We start from the raw sequence: 26,202 nt of genomic DNA on the forward strand, positions 1-26,202 counted from the left end.
TGACAGAGAGCATGCTATGATGGTGGGGACGAGAAAAACAATGGGAGCTTTTTAGGCTAGAATTTGATAATAAATTTTTGGTATTCAACAATATTTATAATATTCCTTTTTTTTTTAGAAATATAATATATATCTCAAAATTGTTTGAATAATATTTTTGGATTTCTTTTTAAAATAATTAGATTATCATTTTTAAGAATAATTTGAATATTTATTCTACAATTATAGAAAATTTATTTATCAAGCTAAAGTTGCCTGAAAAAATAAATTATTAAACACTAAAATATTTAAGGTAGAAAAAATCTAAATTAAAAATGGAAGATGATTTTTTTATGAAAATAACATATATCTATGACATCTAAGACTTGGTCATATAAACTTTAAAATAGAATAAAAATACTTGTAAAGGATTTTCCTCTAAGAAACTCAATATTGAGATCTCTACCTGTTGCGTCCAGGAGTATTCGCGGCGGTAGAGAAATATCATATTTAACGTCTTAGCATTGTACGAAAATCCGGTACGCAATCAGATAAGGAGAGAGGGTCTAGCATTTATGAGACACCAAGATTTTTACGTGAAAAACCCCTGTAAAAGGCTTCTTAAGCGATTAACCAACGGAAAAAAAAAATTTTAAACTCGCCAAAGTCGCCCGGTTAACGGGCGACTTATATTTTAAGTAAGTCGCCCGTTTAACGGGCGACTTACCCTTCACTTATATCACCTGCGCAGTCTCCTTTTCTTACCCTAAAAAGCTGGTTTCGGCGACTCTCGGCGACTCTCGGCGAATCCGGGCAAATCCGCGAGGTAAGGATGTTTTAGGAGTTTATTTTGTCATTTTTTGTGTTAAATTTCTTTCCTTTAGTGGTATTTTTGCATTTGAATGACTTATTTTAGAAGTTTAGGATTCCTTTAGTGCTTAGATTTAGGTTTTGTGTGTGCAAAGTGGTATTTTATTTAGGATAAGCTTGAGAAATTTTTTGATTTGTGGAAAGAAGTTAATTTCATTATAAACTTGATAGAGATGCATGTATTGTTGTATTAGATGATGATAAAAATGTTCCCAAGACATTTAATGAAGTAAAAAAACTAAAATAAAAAAACTTTGCAAACTTCAAAGGTCTATATATGGATTCAAGCTAGCTTTAAGGACTTGCAACATTATATTTAATAAAGTAATAAATCTAATGGATATGACCAAAATAAAAATAAACATTATGTTTATAAGTATTTTTAAAAATAAATGTTGACTTCTAATTAAAGAGAGATGAAAGTAAATTCACGTCTAGCTTAGAGTTTATTTTGGGAGGAGGTGCCATAATTATTATGAAGTACAAAATGATAATGTATTTCTAACTCAATTATGAAAATTGAATATGTAGTTGCTGCACAAGTAACTAAATAAGCAGTTTAACTTTGTAATTTCCATAAAGAATAAGCACTACTAATAAATAAGGCTTTTGCGGGACTTTTTAAGACATATTGCAGCGGTTTAGAAACCGCTATATTTGTGTTCGCTGCAAAGGCTTTAGCAACGGTTTTCTGACTGCTGTTGTAGGAAGGTTTTAGCAGCGCAATTATTACAAAGTACAAAATGATAATGTATTTCTAACTCAATTATGAAAGTTGAATATGTAGTTGTTGCACAAGTAACTAAATAAGCAGTTTAACTTCATAATTTCCATAAAGAATCAGAAGTTATTCTAATTTTGGAAAAACCTATAGCACTTTTTTTAGTAGTGCAGCTATATCAAACACAAAATCGTATAGATTAAAGGTATCATTTGATAAGAGAAATCATGAAAAAGGGTAAGGTATTGGTACAAAATATATCATCTTAAGATAATATTACTTATCTATTTACCAAGATATTTCCTAAAAGAACTTATTCATATAAACATATAGAAGGAATTGGATTAAGAAAAATGCCTCGTATGATTTAGGACAAATGGAAGTTTATTAGGGAGTGTGCCCTTAAGTAAAATTATTATAATTTATTTTTATTAAATATTTAATGATAACATTTAACGTATGTGAGTATATTATTATTGGACATAATACTTCATTATTATACTTATTCTAGTATTATTCATGTAACCATAATTAAGTATATTAATCAATTAGAAAAAAAAAGATTAAATTATGAATAATAATGTAACTAATTCATATTACTCAATTAGAGATAAAATATATATAATTAAAAAATATTAGAATAGTCCATCAACATGAATAGAATATTCTTATCCTCATTATTCGATTTGAAGATATCAAGCCTAGAGATATTTTAGATAATATGATTATATATTATTGGACGTGATGAATCATAAATTTTCTAATAAATTTATTATAAATTTATAGAGTTTAAAATTCATCAAAACGAGCTCAAATATATATGTTATTAATTTATAATATATAATTTCTTGACTCACTCAAAAAAAATTTGAAATATAAACCTCAATCCTCGTATAATGGAAAATTAATGAAACAAATGATTGAGTATATATATGAAATCCAGTAGGTTTCACTTTAAAAGTTAAAAAAAAAATAGTTCTTTTAATTCGTGAGTTGGAACAATAGAACACTCAATTTTTTTTAGTAAATTATAAAATTTATTATTCATTAGAGAATTATTTAGATGAAGATGTAATTTAGTAAATTATAAAATTTATTGTTCATTAGAGAATTATTTAGATGAAGATGTAATTAGAGAGGTGATAATTAAGCTTATGAACTTTTATGGAAGATTATTTTGTATGTAATGATAAATCAATAAATGAGTCAATATTATAAATCACTACAAGAAATAAAGGATTTAATAATGGAAAATTTTCACTGGAATTTCTGGTGGGCTGATTCGGCAGAAAAAATTTTGCCAGAATATTCGCCGATGAGTAGTGCACTCAGCGTTTTTTCCGTCTAATATCATTCTTGGAAAATTTACTTAATTTTTGATGGATTTTTCGCCATAAAATCTACTTGTAAGAGGCCTATTTCACTCCAATCTGTCTTTTTTCCATCATTTTCACATTCTTCCTCCCAAAATCAAAGCTATCACCTGCTCATTTCTCTCTATTTCTTTGATATTTAAGAGGTAAAACTCATTATCTCTGCTCATTTTTTCTTTTTAAGAAATTTGAACAGTTAGAACACATGCCATGTTCATATTTGTGTTAGAAATATTTTTACCACTTCGAAGTTTGATCATTTCATTTTTAGCACAAAAAGCAACACATGTTTATTATACACTCACATATCTTCATTTATTTTTATTGTGGAATACATGAAACTATTGATACTTTCCTCTTATGTGTTTATTATACACTCACATATCTTCATTTATTTTTATTGTGGAATACATGAAACTATTGATACTTTCCTCTTTTTATGGTTGCATTAGGATTTAGTGAGTGTGATAAGATGGTCATCATTTTAAGAATATAAATGTGAATGGAACTTAAGTTCAATTACTTTTAATTAAGGTGTTATTATTATTATTATTATTATTTTTAATTTGGTTGCAATCATAAAGAATCACGTGTGAAAGCACAACCTTAAGTGAGAATCTAGATTGTAGAGGTAATCTAAAATAATTATAATTGAGTGAAGTTTATTTTGATTTAATCTTACAAAGTCAATGCCCTCATAATGATGTAATTAATCCCCAAATAAATTCTTAAGCATTACTGAGTATAAACTAAATATTTGGACCACATTTGCTTGTGATTTAATAGAAAGTTAACACCTTAAACATTATACTTGTATAAATTTGTATAGGCATAATATATTATAGTTATAACATGATGAATAGACAAAAAAATGAATTTGAAATAAAAAATAATGAAATGCCATAAATTGGTCTCGTATTCTCGAGTCTTCAATACCTCATCATATGTCTAGAAAAGTACTTCATATGATTTTTTTTATTGGTTTTTTTTATTTGGTATCTTGTCTAAACTATGATCATCATTCAGTGGTGAAAGCTTTTGTAATTGTACACTTTCATATTGATATGATTAGAAAATAGTCTATGTTAAATTTGATTGAAAGCAGTGCCTAAGGCAAGCTTTTCATAACTAACTATGATTTTTCTATAATTGTTGGATTTTTGTGTTATTAAATCAATGTTCATATGATTATCCGAGAGGAGAGGTGCTAGATATATAATAGAATGTTACTATGATGAAAAACACTTATAGATGAATTTATTGAACAAGTTGAATATTTTATTCATATGACATGTCAATTACATTTGTTTAAGTCAGAAGAAATATTTAGATGTCCATGCTCGAAACACAAAAATTAAGATTATTTAAACCAGAAAGATAACGCTTGAATTATATCATAGGGTTTTTGTCCCAGGATATGGGTCTTAGACCTCACATGTAGAGTTTGAGCCACATACAAAAACTCATTGTGGTCCTTCTATATCTTCAGGAATAATAGATGAAGATCAAATTAATAGAAAATATAAAAAATGTATTTTTGATGTAGCATGTCCAAATTTTAGAGGACACATAGAAGACTCACATAACATAGAAACTCAAAAATTCTATGAATTACTACATGTCAACTGGTATAGAGAATGGGTGTCTATACTTAGAGCCTAAGTGCAATACATGAGTTCATATTGCTAGTTAATTTTGTAATTTGATATGTAAAGTAAATGAGAAAGATGGTTTGGAAAACATTATTATGTATAGGTTTAATCATGCAAGGCAGCCCACTCAAGACATTATAAGGAGTAGATATGATGCTTCATACTTATCTTGAAAGAAAATTTCTCAGGAGGTTAGAGATCTGTGATTCAGGGAATTTCAGGTAAATAGTTCTGATATTTTTTTAACAAGTTTAAATAATTTCATACTAATATCTTTGATGATGATAATGTTAAATAGAGACTTTAAGTGGTTACCTGAACATAATGTGAGGGTCGTAAATAATTTTGAAAAGAAAGGTTCTACTCGACTAAGGGATAGATTCACTGGCATTAAAAAGCCTGGTGAGCACTCCTTTTGGCTTGGAGAGGGTGTATGGGATGACCTGACAAGAGCTCGGGCTACCACTGAGTTCAGTAAGAAGGGAGAGCAAAATAAATAAAATAAAACATCCAACTATAGGGGATTAGGGAGCTCTCTCCAGACTAGTGGTTTCGTGCCTCACACAGAGCATAAACGATGACTCATAAATGATTTCTCTTATTACACATATATGTTTATTATTATTATTATTTTGAATAAAGAGATACTTAGTTGAGAGCATACATCGTTAGAGCTGCATACAGGAACACATCAATGCCAAGTTGATCAGTAGCAGATTGATTAAAAAGCAAAGAAAGCTTATGTGAGTATGAAGTATTCAATAATCTTCATAAATAATATGTAAAGCAAAGCTGCGATCACACATGAAGCAAAATCGAAGAAGATGGATAAGCAACTTGATCCTTCTTAGTCTGAGGGGAGCGCAGAGATTGAAAATGATTAATTAGATTTTTATATATATTGGAAAATATTATTAGCTTTTTTGTTTAAGTTGTTAAACATGTTTGGAGAACTTATTTTGCATGTGGTTAAGGAAAGCATTGTTGTGAGATTTATATTTATGAATTGATCAATTTAGTTTATAATGATCATATTTGAATATGTATGTCAGATTTATGTTTGAACGGTTTCTTCTATATTTTTATTAGCATTGTTCTATTATATTTGATATATATGCATAAACTATTGTAGGCTGTACAATGTTAAATGTTTCATTAAAATGATGAATGACAATTTGTTTAGGATGCTATAGGTTTATTGCAGAATTTTCGTAGGCAATCTTCGATATCACATCAACAGGCATGCGGAATGTGAAGGTGGGGCCATAAATTCTGCTGAAAATTTCTAACAGAATTCCATCCTTCTTCTTCGATGTTGCTTCATGTATAATCAAAGCTCTGCGTGTATCTCTGATTGTTGCATCAACATCCATTCTGAAGATGATCCCTAAATAATAGAAGGCTGACACTCACGAATTCATATAAAAACATCTTGCTAGAGATTAAGTCCATGAAAATCAATTTTAATTTATATATTATTTTTTAACACTGTTGAATAACATTAAAATTAATAATTTGATTTATTAATTTAAGAGTTAAATTAATAGTGGAGCATCAATTATATATTCATAAGTCTCTTCTTTGTCACCTTAATATTATAAAAAATATATATAATTAATAAATCAACTGAATTATATTATTAAAATTTTGAATATATATGTATATATATTATGACGTATGAATATCATAACTCGATTATCTTGAATAAATAATACACTTCTTTAGTCTTTACGAACATAAAAATGATTAATGGATGAAATTTTTTTGATATAGTTGTATTCTCCATTTTTGTGGCATGTCCAAATGATGTTACCATTTTAAGTAAAATTCAGAACGTTATTACTCTAAACACAAATTAATCTTTTTTAACTAAATTAAAAAAAAAGCATATTTATATCATAAAAAAATTCAACATGACAAATGCCTATTAATTTTGAATATTCTATTATACTACCAATTATGCAGAATAAATTAATATATTATAAGATAAAAAAATATATCATTAACTAACAATTATATTATAATAGAATTAAAATGCTAAGTATTAAAAAAACTATAATATCTAAAAATTGTTTTAACAAGTTTATTGGGTTCTTCAAGGAAATCAATCCAATAAATAATTTTGCACCAAATGCTTTTATAGGTAAAAAAACTGAAAAAAAATAACCCTCCTACCAAGCTCAGTATTGCTCAATATCGAGCTTAGTAATGCTCGGTACTCAGTACTTCATAATACCGAGTTCAGTACTGTGAATACCAAACGTAAGCTGTGTCCGGTAACCCAACCCAATAATTTCCAAACAAGCTGGACTGCCTTACGATATTGAGGCCTGATGTAAACACACAACAATAGTGAATAGCCTAGTTCAACTTTCCAATGTGGAAGCCTAAGTAGGTGGGCTCTCCCTCTCTGACTATCCAGATATAAAATTAAAGTGATTTACTAGCAATAGTCCCTACCTGAGACAACTTGTTCAAATTCAAAAACAACTTCAGCTCCAGCTGCTACACATTTAAAACAACATGACACTACTACTCTCCAATTAAGCGCCTCAATCTATTACATAACACATATCAGAGGATTCAGCACTGAAGCCTAAAAAGGTTAAGTAAATCACTATTGGTGACTACCATACATCGTAGTTGCATCATACTGACCACCATATCCAGCCTGCGCAGAGACAGTATTTCCATACCCAGCTGGAGCAGTAGGAACAGCACCATGGCCGGATTGCGGAATCATGGACTGATCATAATAGCCCGATGGATTCGCTTGCGGCTGCGAATAAACTGTCTGGTTGCCAGCAGCTTGTGGAACAGCATAGCCGGAGCTCGGTACATTTCCTGTGTATCCTGCATCTGGAGCCCCTCCCTGGTATCCATAGTTCACATTAGCCTGCGCTGTCTGATCACCATAGCCTGGCTGAGATGATGGGTACTGACTGTAACCGCCGGCCTGAGGAACAGGCTGAGTATATGATACAGGCGCTGCTTGTCCAACTTGGCCATATCCTGCAGCGGCGGCGCTTTGACCGCCGTGTTGAGGATAACTAGCAGAAGGTTGCTGAGAGTACCCCCCATCTGCATGGCCATAAGGAGGAGCACTGGAACTATATGGATATGGCTGTTGCATTGATGGATTTGATGGATATTGGCTTGGTGGAGGACCTTGATACATGGAGTCGCCGGGCTGAGGCCCTCGAGGGGGGCCATATGATGATGGTGTAGCTGATGGTTGTCCATACATTGCAGGCTGTGAGGCCATGGGCTGCTGTTGAGCGTACATGTTAGGTTCAGTGTAGCCATGTCCATAGTTCTGCTGAGAAGGTGGAGGCTGTGAATAGGGTGCTTGATGTCCATAGCCGTCTGGAGCTTGTGACTGACCGTAGTTATAGTTGATCGGAGCCGGTGTCGAAGAAGGTATGGGTCCAGGCAAGGGGTTTGAGGGTTGAGTGTTAGGGACAGGACCACCACCTTGGTGGTTATAGTAACCATAGCCTCCAGAAGGTGGATTAGTATTCTGCAGAGCAGGAGCTGCAGGTCTCTGATGTTCCCAGCCACCTCTTGGAGGGGGTTGCTGTTGCGAATAACTACTACCATGTGATTGAGGGTATTGTGTTGTTTGAGGTGGATACATACCTCTCTGCTGATGATTATAACCAGATGTCTGATGAGTTGGATTTCCCCCACGAGGACCCCATTGAGCTGCCGGAGCGGGCCCTCGGGGAGGCCGAAATGAATGCTGGTTATTGTATGTATTGGAGCGTGGTGATGACCTCGCAGGCCCCTTCTGGCAGAACATAACAAAAAAAAAAGTGAACAGATGATCCAATAAATCAAGTGTTCATAGGGGTTTCAAAGAAGATAGTGACCCAAAACAAATATAAAATACAGTTTAACTATGGAAAACAAAAAATTCTTATAGATGTAAGGAGCTAAAATATAGCAACAAAGATTATAATCATCAAATATTGATAGCTTTAGGGTTTAGGGTTTGAAGTAGGCTGAGGCATGCAATGGTATTAGATAGCAAGTCATATGATAATCAGGATGAGTCTAACAATTGCAATCTGCATAATGGAACAAAAACAATTTATTGAACAGGATAGTAGTAGGGTAAAACAATGGAGCATAAACTACTGAATGCAATAATCAGTATAAACCCAACAATTACAACCTGCGTAACAGAACAAAAATAATTAATTAAATAAGCCATATGTACAAGAAACTGATTGTATTAGACTCAAAAGGGCCAAAAAGAAACTTTAGCTGTAAAAACAACTAACTAGACAAAAACATACTGGAAATGAAGAAAAAAAGTTCAAAGAAGATGATGAAATTGTCTTAAGCATGAACATGGCGACTTGTGGACATTAAATTTGGCAGAAGATGAATTGTCAGCTCGTGCTATTTCTAGACAAACAAAAAGTATACCTAGCATCCATCAACTGGCACAGTTTAAAATTGAATCTTTCATCATGAGAATGACTCTAGAGGTACATATAACAACCTCTTCTCACATAGGTGAATCTTACATAGGTGAATCTTACACTGCTCTGAGGGTAGGTTCTCACAAGTTGTAGGATGTACCATGCAACAGGATCAATTTAGGACAACTTTGTATTCTGAATACATAAGCCAAAAGAAAACAATGAAGCATAATCAGAATGGCAGTATATATAACAATCTCTTCTCATTCACTCTTTATTTTCCTCTTTTCCTGTTAAGTGGGGAGGCGGCATTGAGAAACCAAAAAAGAAAAAAAACACAAAGCCTAAGCAAAATAATGATTCTACAGTTTAAATAAAACATAAGATAATGCTGCCAAAGAGCTCAAGGGTAACAAAGAACAAAACGTTGCAGCTTTAACTTGACCAAAATGGGGCATAAATACTACCAGCACATAGGCCATACAAAACTTTACCATATCAAATAGTACAATACCACATAGAGAATATTATAGACAACAAGAAATGTCATCATGAGCCACATGACACAAGCATGCAAGTGCCTTGATACTAAATAATATTAAGGCCAGTAAAATTCTCTTGCACGATCATGCAAAGTCTAAAAGCTTACCTACTATATAAGAGATCTGCAATGACGGGGGTTAAAAGTTGATACCCTTCTTCAGTGGACCAGGTGAAGAATGAAGTTTTTTGCAAGATACCAACGTTGATCTCATGAGAAAGGTATAGCCAAATCTGCATTGTGAAAGCCAACCAACCCCAAGTTGGAATCTTCAGCATAATCAAACCAATGTAACCACCAACAAGCTTCATTTGGATCATACAAGGATGGGGCAAATGCCTTTAGATTTAGTCAAGGTAAGCATTAACCCTAGATTCTTGAAGCATATAGGTTTATATTGAAGGTGAATACAACTCATGATTTATTGCAAGGAAGCAATGCTATGAATTAATAGTAAAAGATTTTCATAGCCAAAATTCACTCCTAGCAAGCTGACCAACTAATAAAAAAGAGGTTAAGCACGATTTCATAGACAGTATACCAGTCACCCGATAACAAATAGCTAAAAGAATGATATTGGTAATAGCATATCGACACCAATGCTTGAATCTTTGCCAATAATAACCATGAATATAAATGGGATTTCATACAAATGCCTTGAAGAAACTCTAATTCAAAAACAAAAGAAAAAAAGGAAACATGGCATGATTATCCTGATCCAATTTCAATTGAAATATCTCACGTCTACAAAAATGGAGTGAAAGGATGACTTTGATTCTGAAGTAATGATAAGCTAAAGGCCTAGCTCTGAAAAAAATCCCCAATATATCATCTTAAGCTGTATAAATTAATCAAAATCAGACTTTGTACCGAAGCATGTAATCACTAATCAGCCTAGAGACATGCAATTATGTTATTCAAATGATATCTTAAATGAAGTAACCTGCAGCACCTTACTGAGAGCATATATTTCATCCATGTCACTTACAATGCTGGAAACTTCAAGTTCCAAAACAAAATATAATAGATGCACTGAAGTAACAGCAATTTAAAATGGAAGGCTTATACTCAACAGCTATTGCTTCCATATGATAATAAATAGGGTATATTTCTAACAACATGTAACATCATGCTTTGCATATTGACATCAAATCAGGTTTTGTACAGTAGAATGTCACCATAGTGATATGCAACTATGCTAATCAAACAGGAACTAAAATAAGGAGACCTACAACAACATTCTATTTCGTCAATGTCATTTACCTTATGCTAGGTACTACTAGTTTCAAAACCAAAATATAAGAAGTGCATTGTTCTAACAAAAATTTGAAATGGAAGGCTTATGCTCAACAGATATTGTTGCCAAATCATAGAGAGTATATTTTTAACAACCTATGATGCACTGACACACCTCTTGAAGAGAGAATGCAGTTTCGAACACAGACACGTGTAAGACACAGCTGGGACACGTATCGAACACGGCAAACACATGTCCAATTAAAATAATGTTTAAATTTAATGCAACATGGCTAGGACACGTTTCGGACACGACTGGGACACGTGTGTCATAATTTTTTATGATAAAATTATTTTAATTATAAATATATAATATCCAATGAACTATTATGAGAGAGAACTGAAGAACTAGAGAAGTCTACAAGTAAATAGATACATTCTTTGTAATTTAGATTAGAGGATAAAGAATGAGAGATCTAACGAACTAGAGAAGTAAATAGATACAAAGAACCAACTTTCATTATATGATAACCAATGAACTATTACAAATCTTTCTCTAGATGAACCAAAATTGGAAGCGATGATATTCAATGATGATGATATTGAAGGCCAAAAACAAACCTCTGAATCTAATCCTAGTAGTTGAAGCTTGAATGCTTGATGTTATAGTAAGTGGTTATTTGCTTATAATTTTGTGATTGTACTATACATTTTGAACTAAATATTTTATATTATAAGCTAGACAAGTTATCACATCATTCATTTTTAATATGATGTTACATTAATATCTATATACTATATAAAAAAATGTAATGTCGTGTCCGCGTCGTACCCGTATCCTATATTAAAAAAAAAAAAGACATATCTCTTGTCCGTGTCATGTCCGTGTATGTGCATCATAGCAAACAACACTAAATATCAGGCTTTGTACATATTAAACATCAAAATCAAGTTTTTAACCATAGCATGTCATCGATTTAGTGATGTTAAATTATTCAAAGAACCTAAATGAGGAAAATTGCAGCAGCTTTCAGAGAATCTATTTCATCCATGTTATTTACCCTAAGCTAGGAACTACAAGCCTCAAAACCAAAATATAATAGGTAACCTGTGCTAATATGCTTCCTCGGCATGCCCCTGAAAACATGAAACTGCACAAATCCTTATGAATATTAGCCCCGGTATAATTCAAGCAGAGCTATCATCCTACTCCTAATATTAGCACCTTTTTTTTTTGAAAGTTAATAATCGATGTTTTCTCATATTTAATAGCAAAAAAGAGAAAACATGGAAGCCTTTAGAAATACTTCATCATCTTGACATGCTTTTAAACATCCCTTAATAATACATTCCTCATAACACTTAAAAATAACTTAATCTTCCTAACATATCTTATGATCAGCGATTAATGTGACATTTCACAAAATATAAAACAGAAAAGCATGCTGATCTCAACAATGGTAATTTTATACTTCTAAGACCCACAAACAAAAACATATAAAAATGTTACCTCATTAAGAAGCATAAGCATTCAGATATGTATCCATTTTTTTTATTCAAGATCATTTCAAAGTAAGAGGTATTAAATAAATGAATTCATGCCCTCATAAAAGCAATTGAGCCCTATAACAATAATAAGGGTGACCTCCAAATAGAAAAAGAAATAATCCTAAATATGCAAAGCATAGCACAAAGTATAAAACAGAAAAGCATGCTGATCTCAACAATGGTAATTTTATACTTCTAAGACCCACAAACAAAAACATATAAAAATGTTACCTCATTAAGAAGCATAAGAATTCAGATATGTATCCATTTTTTTTATTCAAGATCATTTCAAAGTAAGAGATATTAAATAAATGAACATGCCCTCATAAAAGCAATTGAGCCCTATAACAATAATAAGGGTGACCTCCAAATAGAAAAAGAAATAATCCTAAATATGCAAAGCTTAGAACTTGTAACCTAATTAAGAAAAACAAGCATATAAACCCATGTCCATAGTTTGATTAAAGAGCATATCAATATACAACATATAAAATGAATGAACCCATGCCCTCTTAGAAATAATTCGGTCATTAAATATAAGGGTGATTTTAAAAAAAAAATTTAAAAAAATCCAAACAATTCAAGTTATACAATAAACGGCAGAAAAAAAATACTGATAGTTTAAATTTGCACTAATCATCTATCAGCGTTTAAATGACATTTGGCTGTCTTTACTTATAATGCATGGAAGAACTATCACCCTGCAGTAGCCAAACATACATTTTATGGAGAACTACGGTGAAGCCATAAATAAATATTCAACTGTAAAATGCCTTGAGATAAAGAACTTAGATCAAACTAAGATACCTAATGCATACAAATGATAAGGTTACAAGAAATATTTTCGGGTGCATTTTGGTCAACAACATCTATGACAAAAATGAAGTCTGACCTACATTAAACCAAACAGCACTCAACTAGTCAACCAAACCAAAATGAAAAGTTACAGAACAACATCCCTGTGCACGTTGGTGACAACATGTTAATGCTAGATTTCATATATCCCCAAAAATTCAAGTTACAATAAAATACATACTAAATGAGGATGCTTGTAACGCATATTAGTAAATGCTAGTTCAATCTAAACAAATAAACACCTATCAACATAATTAAAACTTGAAACTTACCACGAAAAAGCTTCCAGGAAATCTACCGAATTTTCTTACATCTATCATTAAACTTATTGGGGTTCAAAATTAAGGGGACAATATCACCCAAAATATAAGTCTGCGGAGAGGCAACTTTATGAAATAAAATGCCAATTTTAAAAAGAAAATATGACAATAAAAATCCAGTAATGACAAGTTTTCATTAAAAAAATGTCATCATTTAAAACATTCAAAGCAAAAGGCATTTTGGTAACATTAAAAGTAAAAAAAAAGATTTATTCAAAAAATATTATATATAGGCAAGGTACTTCGTTGAGTTATTTAGGTAAACAGATAACAAAACTTTGATGATATTTGGTTTTATTTTAAACAGAACAAAACTTTGATGATGTTTACTAAAAATAGAAAAAAAAAAGTTAATATAGGTCATAAATAACTCAATAACAATATGCTAGTAACATACATAATCACAAAATCATGCTAAAAACTACTCAAATCAAACAGATGGAAAAAAAGCATGAAATATAGAAAAAGAATGAGTAGAATATAGGTAAGTACAATGATAACTTGTTTACCTCTGTTGAGAACAGATCCGCAACATTAAGCTTTAAAGGAAACATAAAAATGAAATAGATTGAAGGTACAGGGTGGCATTAAGGTAATATAAGCTATAATGAAGCACAAACAATATGTCAAAAAAGGAGATGAAGAAAAAGAAGATAAATGAAATTTAGCAAATTTTCTTGCATAAAAAGGTATGCACATATGAAGCACCTGTTGCCTAAGAAAATTCACTACTAAGGCAAGGAACTTACCTTCTATAGTCACTAATGCATAAGGCGCTCAAAAAGATGCCTTGCCTTGCTTGAGCAGCTAAGGTGCTACTGTGTTAGTGCCTTAAGTATGGCTAAATTCAGAGCTTCGAAGTGAATTTATTAAACTATAGATGTCATTCTTAAAAAAGTCTTTTCTGCCTCCCTCTCATCATCTACATCACACCTATAATCTTTTAGGGATTCTCCTCGAATTTATGTTCCTCATATGAAGCATAAAATGGATTAAACTGGTACTCAGCGTAAATAGTAATGCACATGAGATAAATGTATTTCCTCAAATGAGAAAAATATTAGCAGTAAGGAACTATAACTCTTTAACCAATAAAAGGAGAGATAAAAGATCAATTCACCACAGAAATCTCAAAGCGTTAATCTAAAGATTGCAATCCTACAGAAAGCTGTCCAAAAGGCAAAATCTCTATGATGAATATGCACAAACATAGATTTTCAAAATAAGTTGAGGGAAGAAAAGGCAAATACTCTACTACAACTCCATTATTAGCACAAAAATTTTATGTTTTCCCGCAAAATATCATATGCTTACTTATAACAGAGATATCAGCATAAAAACAACAAAATCAACATGATATACAGACCTGGATCATAACATCCTTGATCAATTCTCTTGCAGATTCAACTTGCTTAATGTACCCAGTTATTCGGACCGTTCTTTCCTTTGATGTATCACCATTAGGAAGATTTTGTGGTAACAACTGCATGAAAACAGCAGTAATAATTTGTACATCTTCAACGCCTAAGGGTGTGATCATCATCAATCAATATAACAATTAAGCATATACTCATCATTTTCAACGTAATATTGATATATACCTGAATCCGAGCACCAGTTTTTGTTTGCAGGTTCTTTATAGTCTCACCACCTTTACCAATAATCATACCAACCTGAGCAACAAAACAAAAGAAATTAGCCCATAGAAAGGGTCAAACCGAACATAAGAAAACACAAGAGGTTGCTATAGCTGTCACCTTGTCACTTGGAATTTGCATCTCTATCTGTTCTCCACCAGATTGTGGAGTACTGAACCCCCTAGCCACAAGTGAAGGGGAACCTCCAGCATTGGCCTAACAAGAGGTGCATATAGTTCATAAGCACAAAATTAACAACCAATATCAGATGTGTAATTATAAACTATCGAAGGCAACCATATTATGGACCTCGGCAATAACATCCTTGATCAGTTGTTCTGCCTTATTGATGTTTTCCATGGTCCCAGTCAGTTCAACATGTCGCATAGGAGAATGTGGATCATTGTCACCATCCCTTGTGATTTGAATCTTTGCCCCTGAGTTTATTTGCAGATGCCTAATAGTTTCCCCAGCTTTGCCAATGAGGACGCCAACCTGAGCACAATAACAAAGTTAAATAAAGAAAAATAACATATCAAAACATTTGACAATCAAGTTTGGCTAAAAGGCAACAGAAAATCTCAAATTAGATAGACATTTTATATGAACTGAAAAACTAAAAGCACTGAAAAATGGTCATTGCTTTCTTAAAATCTCATGCCCCCGTGGCTCAGTGAAGTAAATGGTCATTAAAAATGAATTATTCATAAGAATGAATTAAGAGCTGTTAACATGATGGCAAGACTCATAAAGACAAGTTTGCAACGAAGTTCACTAGTCTAAGAATGAATGAAAAAGGAAGAAGCTTAAATATAAAGAATAGTCAATTGAATGGATAATTTTAAACTAAGTTCGATTCAACCAGAAAATTTGTTTAGAAAAATGAAGTTAAAACAAGTATTACCTCCCGCCTCTAAGATTTAAAACTCAAATGGATCATATATAGTTGAATTTGTTAACACTAATATGCATGGCATCAAAAAGTAAATGAAGCTAAAACATCAAAACTGCTTGCAACCACTACTAATGAATTTCGTAAGTTTCCAATCGACGGTGAGTTTAACACTGCATGGACAAGGCATTTACAAACAACACTAGGGCAAGTATGCATTCAGCAACAGTGGCTAATTCAAGAAATGAATCACCATGGCTTCTCCACTGAGATGCTAACCCAAAGAATTGGTGATGAAAAAATTAAAAAAAAAAACAAAGGTAATCGACATTTGATTAAGGAGCTAATTTGGTTTAATGAAAAAAGAAATGCATAATTAAAAAAATGTAATATAAAGCAAAAGTAGTGTATTGAAATTTGAAAATATTTTTGATTTGTTTGCTTAAGTACACTACAAATGCAAAGTTTACTTTTTTCTTATTTGGCATTAAGAAAATCCAAAATAACAGTGCATTTGAAACAATAATTGATTTGAAGCGGAATTCAATGATGTTGACCAGCGACTGCTGCCAAAGATGACAGCAACAAGCAGCAAGCAGCAACTACCTGCAACGGTAGTAGTAGATGCGCAAAGGAAGACTGCAGCAGAAGTAGCGAGGAGCTGGAGCGGGCAGTAGCATAGGCAGTATATTTGGAATTCGCTCAAAAGAGATGAATTCCAAATTCACTCAAAATGAATTAGAGCAAGAATTCCTAATTCACTCCAAGATACTTTGCAATTCAATACTAAAATACTTTGGAATTGAAACGCAACTATCAAATCATCCAAATTTTCAAAACCCCAAGATTTATTTTACACTCAAAATGTTGTCAATCAAATAGCCCCTAAAAGAACATAAATGTAACAATTCAACTATTATAGCCAATAAAACAACCCTAATTAAAAAATGGTCACTTGGCTTTCAAATATGCGGTTGAGGAGGCAAATTCAGCACAATTTAATAAAATAGATTCTTATTTAATCAATTTTGAATCTACTAGAGATTGTAATGATCCAAATAACCCACTAATACAAAAACCTTTTCTACATGGCAGAAAGAGCCCTTACTTCACATTTGGATATCGATAAAAAGGATATTCCCAACACTGATGCAAATAAGACCTAGCTTGAAGAGAGAAAACAATTGATACAATTATGCATTTGGTATAACAAAAGTAAGCTCGGCTGTTGACAACAAGGCAACATGCTCAACTAGAGAAAAAATAATAACAATGCCATAAGAGGAGGGGGGTATTTCATGTCAGCGGTCAGTAAAAGATGAAACATATATTCCTTAGAAGAGTGGGTTAATTCCTTTAAAATGATATTAATGGGAGTGGATTAAAATACCTTATTGTTAGGCACTTCAATTTTTCGTGAAATTGAGAGATCAAATGAAGTTTGGTGTCCAGAATGTGGAAAACTGCCTTGGTGAGGAGTTGAAGGTGAAGGTTTTTGTAGATCATCCACAAAAGCATGCTGGATGTTTTCTGCTGATGAAATTTGTCCATTGCCTACTGGCTCAGCTTCCAACTTTACCTGCTCGAGGCCTAGCAGAAAATGAAGCAGGTAAGCATAGAAAAAAATTTTGCAATGCTGCTTACAGTTCACCAGTTTGTTAACAAATAACTAATTAGAAAAACATTAAAAAAACAAAATTAAGAAAATAAAAGAGGGAAATGTTCACTGGAATACTTTTTGAGACATTATTACTTTGAAAATAAGGGAAAATGGTATTTCATGTGGAAAAGGATATTCCGCAGCATCCATAGTATAATCTACTTTGTGTTCTTTTTGTGTTCTATTCCATGTTTGGAGTTTTTTTCTGCAGATATAGTCAACCCTCCAAAAGCTTTCACCCATGAAATGGAACAAAGAAAAAAAAAAGGCTGTGAAAGAGATTTCATATAGTTCAACTGAAATTTGAAGGACAAAATGTGCACAGAAGACAAGTAGGTACCCACTTATACGGCGATGGCAAAAAAAAGCTATCAGCTCAATTTTGTTTGTTTTCAATGAAAAACAAATCATATTCTGGGCTTCCAAACTATTCTCATCACCTACTGTGGCTCCTATGTCAAGGCATTTTGAGGATTTCCCATTATGACGAGATGGCTTTTCAAATTTTGTTCAAATATAGATTAAGGACAGACTTCTTAAGCAATATTCCATCAATTCAAAGACGGTTGAAAACAAAGGAGCAGAGATGAATAGTAACCAGATGCTTGGCAAATCTTGAACACAATACATGCTAAGGAGGCTCATACAAACGTGATTAAACACATTATGAAGAAGCTTCGCCTCTTGGAATTTTACTAAAACAGCCAAAGGATACTTGCTTAGTACCTCATGATAAATTCCATCACTATAAGTTCTCATATCTGTTTTACACAGTAATTAGCCTAGGAATTCAATTGGAACTTAACCATTTTGCTGATTTCTCTCAATTAAGCTCTGAGTAAATTATTTATATACGTGTAACTAAATACTATAAAAAAGATTCCCTCCAAAACTACAAAGCAACAAAAAGCTTCACTTTGAAATCGAACTCTATTAGATTTTTTTTTTCATTGATAAAAGAGAAAAACATTCATATTTTAAAAAAAAAATTAGTCACACATATCATATCTATCAAATCATAATAAAAAGGACAAATCAAATTTCTTAAATAACTACTCTAATCAAATATATATATATATATATATATATATATATATTCAATATTTCTTTAATAACTAAATTCTTTTCTTAGAAATTCAATTATAAAAACTTACCTTTCATTTATTACTTGACAACAACAACATCAAGGCTTTATACCGCTACGTGGGGTTGGCTATATGAATCTTTTTTCTCCATTATGCCCTATTAAAAATTAAATTCTCATTTAAATATAATAAAGAAAGGTCATTTCTAATATTTTCTAACCAAGTCTTTTTAGGTCTACCTCTACCTATCTTAAAATAAGTAAAATCTAATGCATCTATTTTTCTAACTGGATCATCGCAAGACCGCCGTTTTATGTGACCAAATCATCTAAGGAGACTCCCTCTAATCTTATCTTCCACCGGAGCTACTCAACCTTTTCACGTATATGCTCATTTTGTATCTTGTCTCTAAGAGTAAAACCACTCATCCACCTGAGCATCCTCATCTCCGCAACACTTAAATTAATATTATGCATCTCTTTTAATGGCCAACATTCTGCACAAACAAGCATTGCAGGTCTAAATACCATCTTATAGAATTTTCCCTTAAGTTTGAGGACTTTTCTATCACACAACAAACCTAATGCATTCCTCCACTTCAACCATCCAACTTGAATTATGTTAATAATATCCCCATCTATTTAACCATCACTCTGAACAATGAACCTAAGATATGTAAAATGTGTACTATGAATGACTTTATTACCCAACGTCACAATCACCAACAAGAACTATTATTACTAAAATTACACTCCATATATTTAGTTTTAGATCTACTCAAATGAAAGCCTTTAGACTCTAATGTTGACCTTCATAATTCAAGTTTACCTTCAACTCCCTCTCTAGTCTTATTAACAAGAAGAATATCATCAGCAAAAAGCACACACCAGGGTGCAACCTCTTGCAAATGTCTAGTGAGAACATCCATGACTAAAGCAAAAAGATATGGGCTTAAGGCTGATCTTTGATGTAATCCAACCGAAATAGGAAAATATTTCGTCAAATCACCTTGTTTCTGAACACAAGTATTAGCTCTTGCATACATATCCTAAATGACTTGAATATAAGCATTATTAACCACTTTCTTTTCTAGAACTCCCTATAGCACTTCTCTTGGAACTTTATCATATGCTTTCTCAAAATCAATAAATATCATATGTAGATCTTCCTTATTCTCTCTATACTTCTCCATCAAACCTTTCAATAAATGTATAGCTTCCATAGTAGGCCTATCTAGCATGAATCCAAATTGATTTTGAGAAACATTAGTATCACGCTGCAGCCTATGTAATATTCAAATTATATAATATATTATGCATATATTATTTTCTATGTTTTTTAAAATGTTTAATATTTCAAGTTGTGCCGAGCTATATTCAATCAAGTTGGAGTAAGTTTTGAGGAATTTTGAATTATGATTTATTTTTAATAGCCCTTCATGTGACTTTTTTAAGATTTTAACCATAAAGATAGAAAATATTCTCACAATGGGAAATGAAGCCATAGTCCATGAAACTATTAAAACATATATAGTTTCAAAATCACTTCAAGTCCGTTTCAGGCTTCCATCTTAAACTCAGATGTATAGCTCCTTTGATTAACTCATTCTTTCATTAATATGAAGAATCAAATTGGAAAAAAAAAACTTTTTTCTCCTAATTATCTATACATTTTAAATTGTCATAAAGTTAATTTTAAACACACATATTGTAACATAAAATAACAGCTTTAATGTTTGCTTTATTTTCAAATGTTACAATTCTAAATTATTTATTAAATATTATAATTAAAAAAACTAAATTTAAATTAAATATAATATTTACATTCAAAAAATTGTATTTTATATAAGTTATAAAATTGGTTTATCAATTTTATGCTTCTAAAGTAGATTAGCATTATCATTTTATCATTATTTATGCAACAAATAGGTAGCCATACATAATATATTAATCTTTAAAATTAATTGAATAGAGTAATACTACTATAATTTTTTCATGCATTTGCATGGGTTGCCTTCCTGTAGAATATAATATCCTGATGAGAACCACTACAACCACCTATTTCAATTAATAGAATTCCCATAGAAACACAATTCATAAATTTGTCAGGTTGGTTATTAAAAATTAACAATGCAATTTGGCAAGATAGATGAAACTCTTGAAAAACGGATGGCCTTATCATGAACATAGGTGAGTGCTTATTGAAGGGAAAAAAAATCTAAATGCTTCATTAAAGGGTATATAAATTGGATTGGTAAATCAAACAGCCCATATAGAAATTGTCAAGGGCACTTATTGTTAAAGCTACATTTCTCATTGTAGTAGACAAAGCTTCAATTCCTGATATGATCTTGGAAACAATAAAATTTAGTTTAACACAGCCATCTTAATGCATTCAGTTTAGCACAACCATAATACACGAGTTGTACCTGCGTCATCAAGCTCTCTAACGTGTCCTGGCTGTTCCTCACCAACATTCCCATCAACAGCAGAACTAACTAGCGTTCCATCTGATGCTGCGGCATCCTCACCTGGAATAGGCTTTTCTGTTTCCGGATGCCCTAAAATATGGAATATCAAGGCTTAATCGTAAAAGCAGACATCTTCCACCCTAATTAACTCTAAGAAAAACCGTAACTGTAAGGAGTAAAAATGGAAAAGTAGTCACCAAGGCACACGTACCAGAGGCGACCGTTTCTTCACCTTCAATATCCTGCTTGTCAACTTCCGATGTCACCATGACCTCGTCTTCTGCAGCAGCAGGATTTTCTGAAATGGCATCCGAGACGTCGATCTGCTGCTTCTTGGCCGGTGCCTCATCGTTCTCAAAAGGCTCCAGATCCGCTAGTTTCCTCTTCTGATCCGATGAATCCAGTGCCGACGCTTCAACAGAGACAGCCTGCGTCCCTTCTTCAAGCCTTTCAGGCGCTTTGGGCTCTGTTTCCTCCAACGTAGATGCCTCTTTTGTCTCGCAGACAATTGATTCGGCACCCACTGCAACTTCCTCCGCCATGGAAAAGAACAGTCAGGATTCGGTAAAAGGGAAGAGATCAACTACTAAACGATAGATGGGATTTTAGAGAACCGAAGATGAGGAAGAATAAGATAAGGGTAAACGGCGAAGAACTCTGTCCTTAAATTAGGGTTTCTGGAATCCTTTCACGGCCCTGAATGCTGAGAAAAAAAAAACTAATGAATTGTACTACGCGGTTAATTAGCGTAGGATCTACTTCGAGATTCGTGTTCAAAAAACAGAATGCATTCGCTTTGTTTCCCGAAGGTTGTTTATTTAATTATTTATGCAAAAACTTAATTTTACTTATCTAAGACTTCGTTTGGGACGGCTTTTTTATTGCTTTCTAAAATAGAGTTTTAGTACAAAATTTTTTTAATTTTGTACTAAAACTCCGTTTTAGAAAGCAATAAAAAAGCCGTCCCAAACGAAGTCTAAGTATATCTAAATAATGACAATTATTGGACAGAAAATTTCTCCTAAAATTTAAAATTAATAAAAAAATATTAATTTAAAAGAAAACTTGTTAATTTTATTTGCGTTTAATGTCTTTGATAAACAAATAAAATGACATGAAAAAATTAAATTTATCTAATAAATATGTTTATTGTATGCTGTTTTGATATTTGAATTCTCTCTTTAAAGATAAACACGTTTTTAATTTTTTTAATATAGTTATTTATATTATCTAATTGATACGGCATCAAAAAATTAGCTTGATCGGGCACGAATTTCGGGCAAAAGCTAGTTGAAAACTTCAAAAATTAATTTTGGGAGGCCCCGAACTCCGATTTCAGCGAGCTTATAGTCAAACTGAGCGTCTCAGAAATACGAACCCAACGACACCAAATTCAACCCAATCCGAGCCCAAATGAGTCCAAATCAAAGGCTTAAAGCGCTGTTGGAAGGTTCAATCCGCAATTTGAGTTACCAAACGGTCTCCGATTTTGACGAGCTTATACTCGAATCGAACGGCTCGACGAGACGAATCCAACGAACCCAAGATCAACAAATTCAGACATCATTAAGGCCTTCAAATGCCCAACAAACAGTGCATGATCAAAGGATTCGATATCGGCCGTCCATTCAAAACACTCTCAATTCGCCCCTGATCTCACGCCTATTTACGGGCTATGCCACTACAAAAAAATATAAATATAGCCCTCATTCTACACCAAAGGGGCTCAAGTGAAGAGAGAGAAGAAGAAGAGAAGAAGGAGGAGAAGGAAGAAGCTCCTCCTCGACCACCGCCGGAGTTCGTCCTGCCTCCCGCCGGGATTCTGCGTGATATTCGGGAGAACACAGGAATTCTGCCCAACTTCCACGTGATGCTGAAATTCTTCTTAATTTACAACAGAGTTTACTCCTGATGCCGAAACTCCGCCCAAGTGAAGCCGGAGTTCTCCTCTGCCACCAACAGACGTCGGGCTTCTACCCGACGTCGAACCTTCACTCTTCGCCAAGTTTCTACCCAACGCTGGACTTCCACTGGTTATCGGACTTCGCTGGACGTCTACGCGAAGATGGATTTCTTTCCATTGTTGGACTTCTACCTGACGTTGTCCTTTTGATCTTCGTCGTCCGACTACAGTCTTTCCGACCTCCGTCGCCAGCCGACTACTGTCCTCTTGACTTACGTCGCCCACCGACTACAAGCCCTCCGACTTCCGTCGCCCGCCGACTACGGTCCTCCCGACCAAACGAACATGTCAATAGTGATTCTTTATATCATGTAATGTACTCTATAAAATGTACACCAAGCTAAGGCCTTCTCCCAAGGAAGGGCTTCATTTGTAATCGACTACAATACTAGTGGATTTATTTAAACTGGGCTAGACCCCGTGGTTTTTCCCCTTTTTTCAGGGGTTTTTCAATTAAAAACATTGGTGTCTTATAAATGCTAGATCCTCTCTCCTTATCTGATTGCGTTCGTACAACGCTAAGACGTTAAATATGATATTTCTCTACCGCCGCAACTACTCCTGGACGCAACAATAATATTTTATGAGAAATTTAGCTTTAAGCTATATATTTATGTTACTATTATAAAAACATTTGGTTCATGAATGAACAATGTTTCGTGGTGATTATCGTAAGGAACTTTATTCTATTTACAATCATCATTATGGTAAGATAATTTTAAATTTAAAAGAAATTTATTTGTATTCATTTGTAATGTGGATGTAAGCAAGGTCTTAGAATATTTTTCATATTGCAAAGTGCACCTTATGTCCTTCCAAATATGATTAAATGATTGAGAATTATTTTTAGTTATGAACAACATAAATCTAAAGCATTAGAGGTAGGTTAACATCTTACTAAAATATTGTATTTTTTAATTAAGGTAATTATTACTTGTAATTATAAATGGATCCATATAATTAAATGACATGTATATCGATAGTTAAGAATTTGGATTGTTACAAATGATTTCAGAGCAATATACCAGCCACAAGATGAGAATAAAGTTTCATACAAGTCAAAGTGTTACACCATGAGAATAACCTCTTGAATCATGTGTGGGACAAAGTGCTACTTGGTGAGAAGTCGCCACTTGAACTTGTAGGGATACTGACAAGGACATCAATTATTTAAGTGAGGTATATTGTGAAACCCCTTAATTAGAAAAAGAAGTCAAACTCTTAAATATCGATTTCTATTGGTGTAATTGTTGAAATTGCAATAAGAAACTATGTAGTTAAGTGTGTTCATCCTAGAAAAATATTGAGATGGGTGACCTCCTGGGAAGTTACACCAACAACATAAAATTGAGAGGCCCTTAGATCAAAGCGAACAATATAATGATAGTTATGAGTTTGGGCTGTAACAACCGGTCTGTCATAGTAAACTCGTCATTGAGGCTTTTAGCGAACAATTTTTAGTTGTTGTTAAATTTGTAACCACTAAATAGTATTGATCGCTAAAATTGTACATAATAACGATCATTTTTTATGTGAAAGTATTTATTTGAATGATATTTAGTGATTTTAGTTGCTTATTATATTAACTACTTTTTTTTCTATAATGACCAAATTAAAAATTGGTCGCAAAATAATCAACCCAAAATCACATGCCCCTTTAATTTTATAAAGCATTGATATTTATGGATATCTATTTTATTGATATTTAATAAAATTTGTTGGCAATCCAATTATTATGTCATGTCTACAACAATTAAGATCAATCGATCACTCCTTGATATTATCATTGACTTATTTTTCATTAATTAGCTAGATAAATTTCATAATTGAGAAATAAGTCAATAACACTAATTAAATTATGTTCAGGTAATAAAAATAAAAATTATAGAATAAAAAAAATGTTCATTCATCAATATAATTATTAAGAATTTGTTAGGAGAAAATGAAAATTATAATATTCATTCATATACTTTTAAAAATATATCAATTAATTAAACTAAAGTCTATGGAAAGTTGATTAATATATTTTAAAAGTATATTAATGAAATTTATCTTTTATTCCCTGCATCAGACAAATAGTGGGAATAATTATGCAGAGCTCAACTTGTAAATGGACGTTCATAATCAAATTTATTTCAGATGGTTCTATGGAAATATATTAAGCTGAACTTGTAGCTCAAGGGTTCAAAAAGAACACGGATTTGACTACACCGAAACTTTCAGTCCATTTATCAAAATACCCACCTAAGGGTCTTCATCCTCATAGCACTCAATCGAAAATAGCCCATCCTACAACTCGATGTGTCTAATGCATTTCTCCATCGGTTTTTGAATTAATTTGTGTACATGTAGCAACCTTAAGGGTTTCAAGACTCTCTCCATCCCAACAATGTCTGTCGGCTCAAGAAAATCATTTATGATCTTAATCAATCCTCGTGGCAATGGTATGCCACTTTCTCGGGTGATCTACAAGCATTTGATTTTATATTTAGTGCAGCTGATCCTTCATTTATGATCTATAATTTCGACATAGTAGTTAGGAACATTCTCATTTATGTGGATGACATTCTGTTAACAGATCATGATCATCAGGCTTCGAATAATTTACTGGAGAAATTGCTAGCTAAGTTTTTGATGTGAAACCTTTGACCTCTAGCACATTTCCTTGATATCCACGTTACTCCCACCTCCAATGGCCTACACCTAAATAAACAATAGTATGCACAAATGCTTCTCACACGTGCTGGCATGCAGAATGCTAAACCGGTTTTCACACCCAACTCGATTAAACCTATCACCGACCCGGAAGGAATGGTAGAATTTACCAATCCTACATTATACATACAATTTGTTGGCTCTTTGCAGTATCTTACACTCACAAAAATGAATATTACCTTTGTGGTTCAGCAAATCTATCAATATATGCATAAACCTCTCAATTGTCATTTTGGCTCCTTGAAATATTTGTTG

The 26,202-nt window shown here is 32.7% G+C and overlaps 1 protein-coding gene across 4 annotated transcripts; it reads right to left on the reverse strand.

Annotated features, from left to right (window-relative positions):
• Window positions 1-7,018: 7,018 nt before the first annotated feature.
• Window positions 7,019-21,933, reverse strand: LOC110108190 (far upstream element-binding protein 1-like). Of its 4 annotated transcripts, none has more exons than XM_020838725.2 (9): window positions 21,481-21,933; window positions 21,228-21,359; window positions 17,445-17,644; window positions 15,460-15,657; window positions 15,283-15,378; window positions 15,127-15,198; window positions 14,892-15,008; window positions 9,675-9,871; window positions 7,330-8,385 (listed from the first exon to the last, which is right to left on the reverse strand). In XM_020838725.2, the coding sequence occupies exons 1-9, from the start codon at window positions 21,809-21,811 to the stop codon at window positions 7,482-7,484; spliced, it is 2,247 nt and encodes a 748-aa protein (XP_020694384.1). In that variant the 5' UTR covers window positions 21,812-21,933; the 3' UTR covers window positions 7,330-7,481. The 4 variants fall into 4 exon arrangements, with proteins under 4 accessions (XP_020694382.1, XP_020694383.1, XP_020694384.1 ...); XM_020838726.2 differs by having other exon boundaries at window positions 9,675-9,799; window positions 21,481-21,932; XM_020838723.2 differs by lacking the exon at window positions 9,675-9,871 and having other exon boundaries at window positions 7,019-8,385; window positions 21,481-21,928.
• Window positions 21,934-26,202: the final 4,269 nt, after the last annotated feature.

This window comes from Dendrobium catenatum, unplaced genomic scaffold (genome assembly GCF_001605985.2).
Source record: "Dendrobium catenatum unplaced genomic scaffold, ASM160598v2 fragScaff_scaffold_1574, whole genome shotgun sequence".
Lineage (NCBI taxonomy): Eukaryota > Viridiplantae > Streptophyta > Magnoliopsida > Asparagales > Orchidaceae > Dendrobium > Dendrobium catenatum.

Bases quoted from the DNA above. Each gene is read 5' to 3' on its own strand.
- LOC110108190 (XM_020838723.2), bottom strand. From the start codon at position 21,811: ATGGCGGAGGAAGTTGCAGTGGGTGCCGAATCAATTGTCTGCGAGACA. The intron at 15,199-15,282 runs GTGACAGCTATA...TTTGTTGCTCAG, and splicing joins TGCAAATTCCAAGTGACAAG to GTTGGTATGATTATTGGTAA. The intron at 8,386-14,891 runs GTCTGTATATCA...ATGTTCTGCCAG, and splicing joins TCAAGGATGTTATGATCCAG to AAGGGGCCTGCGAGGTCATC.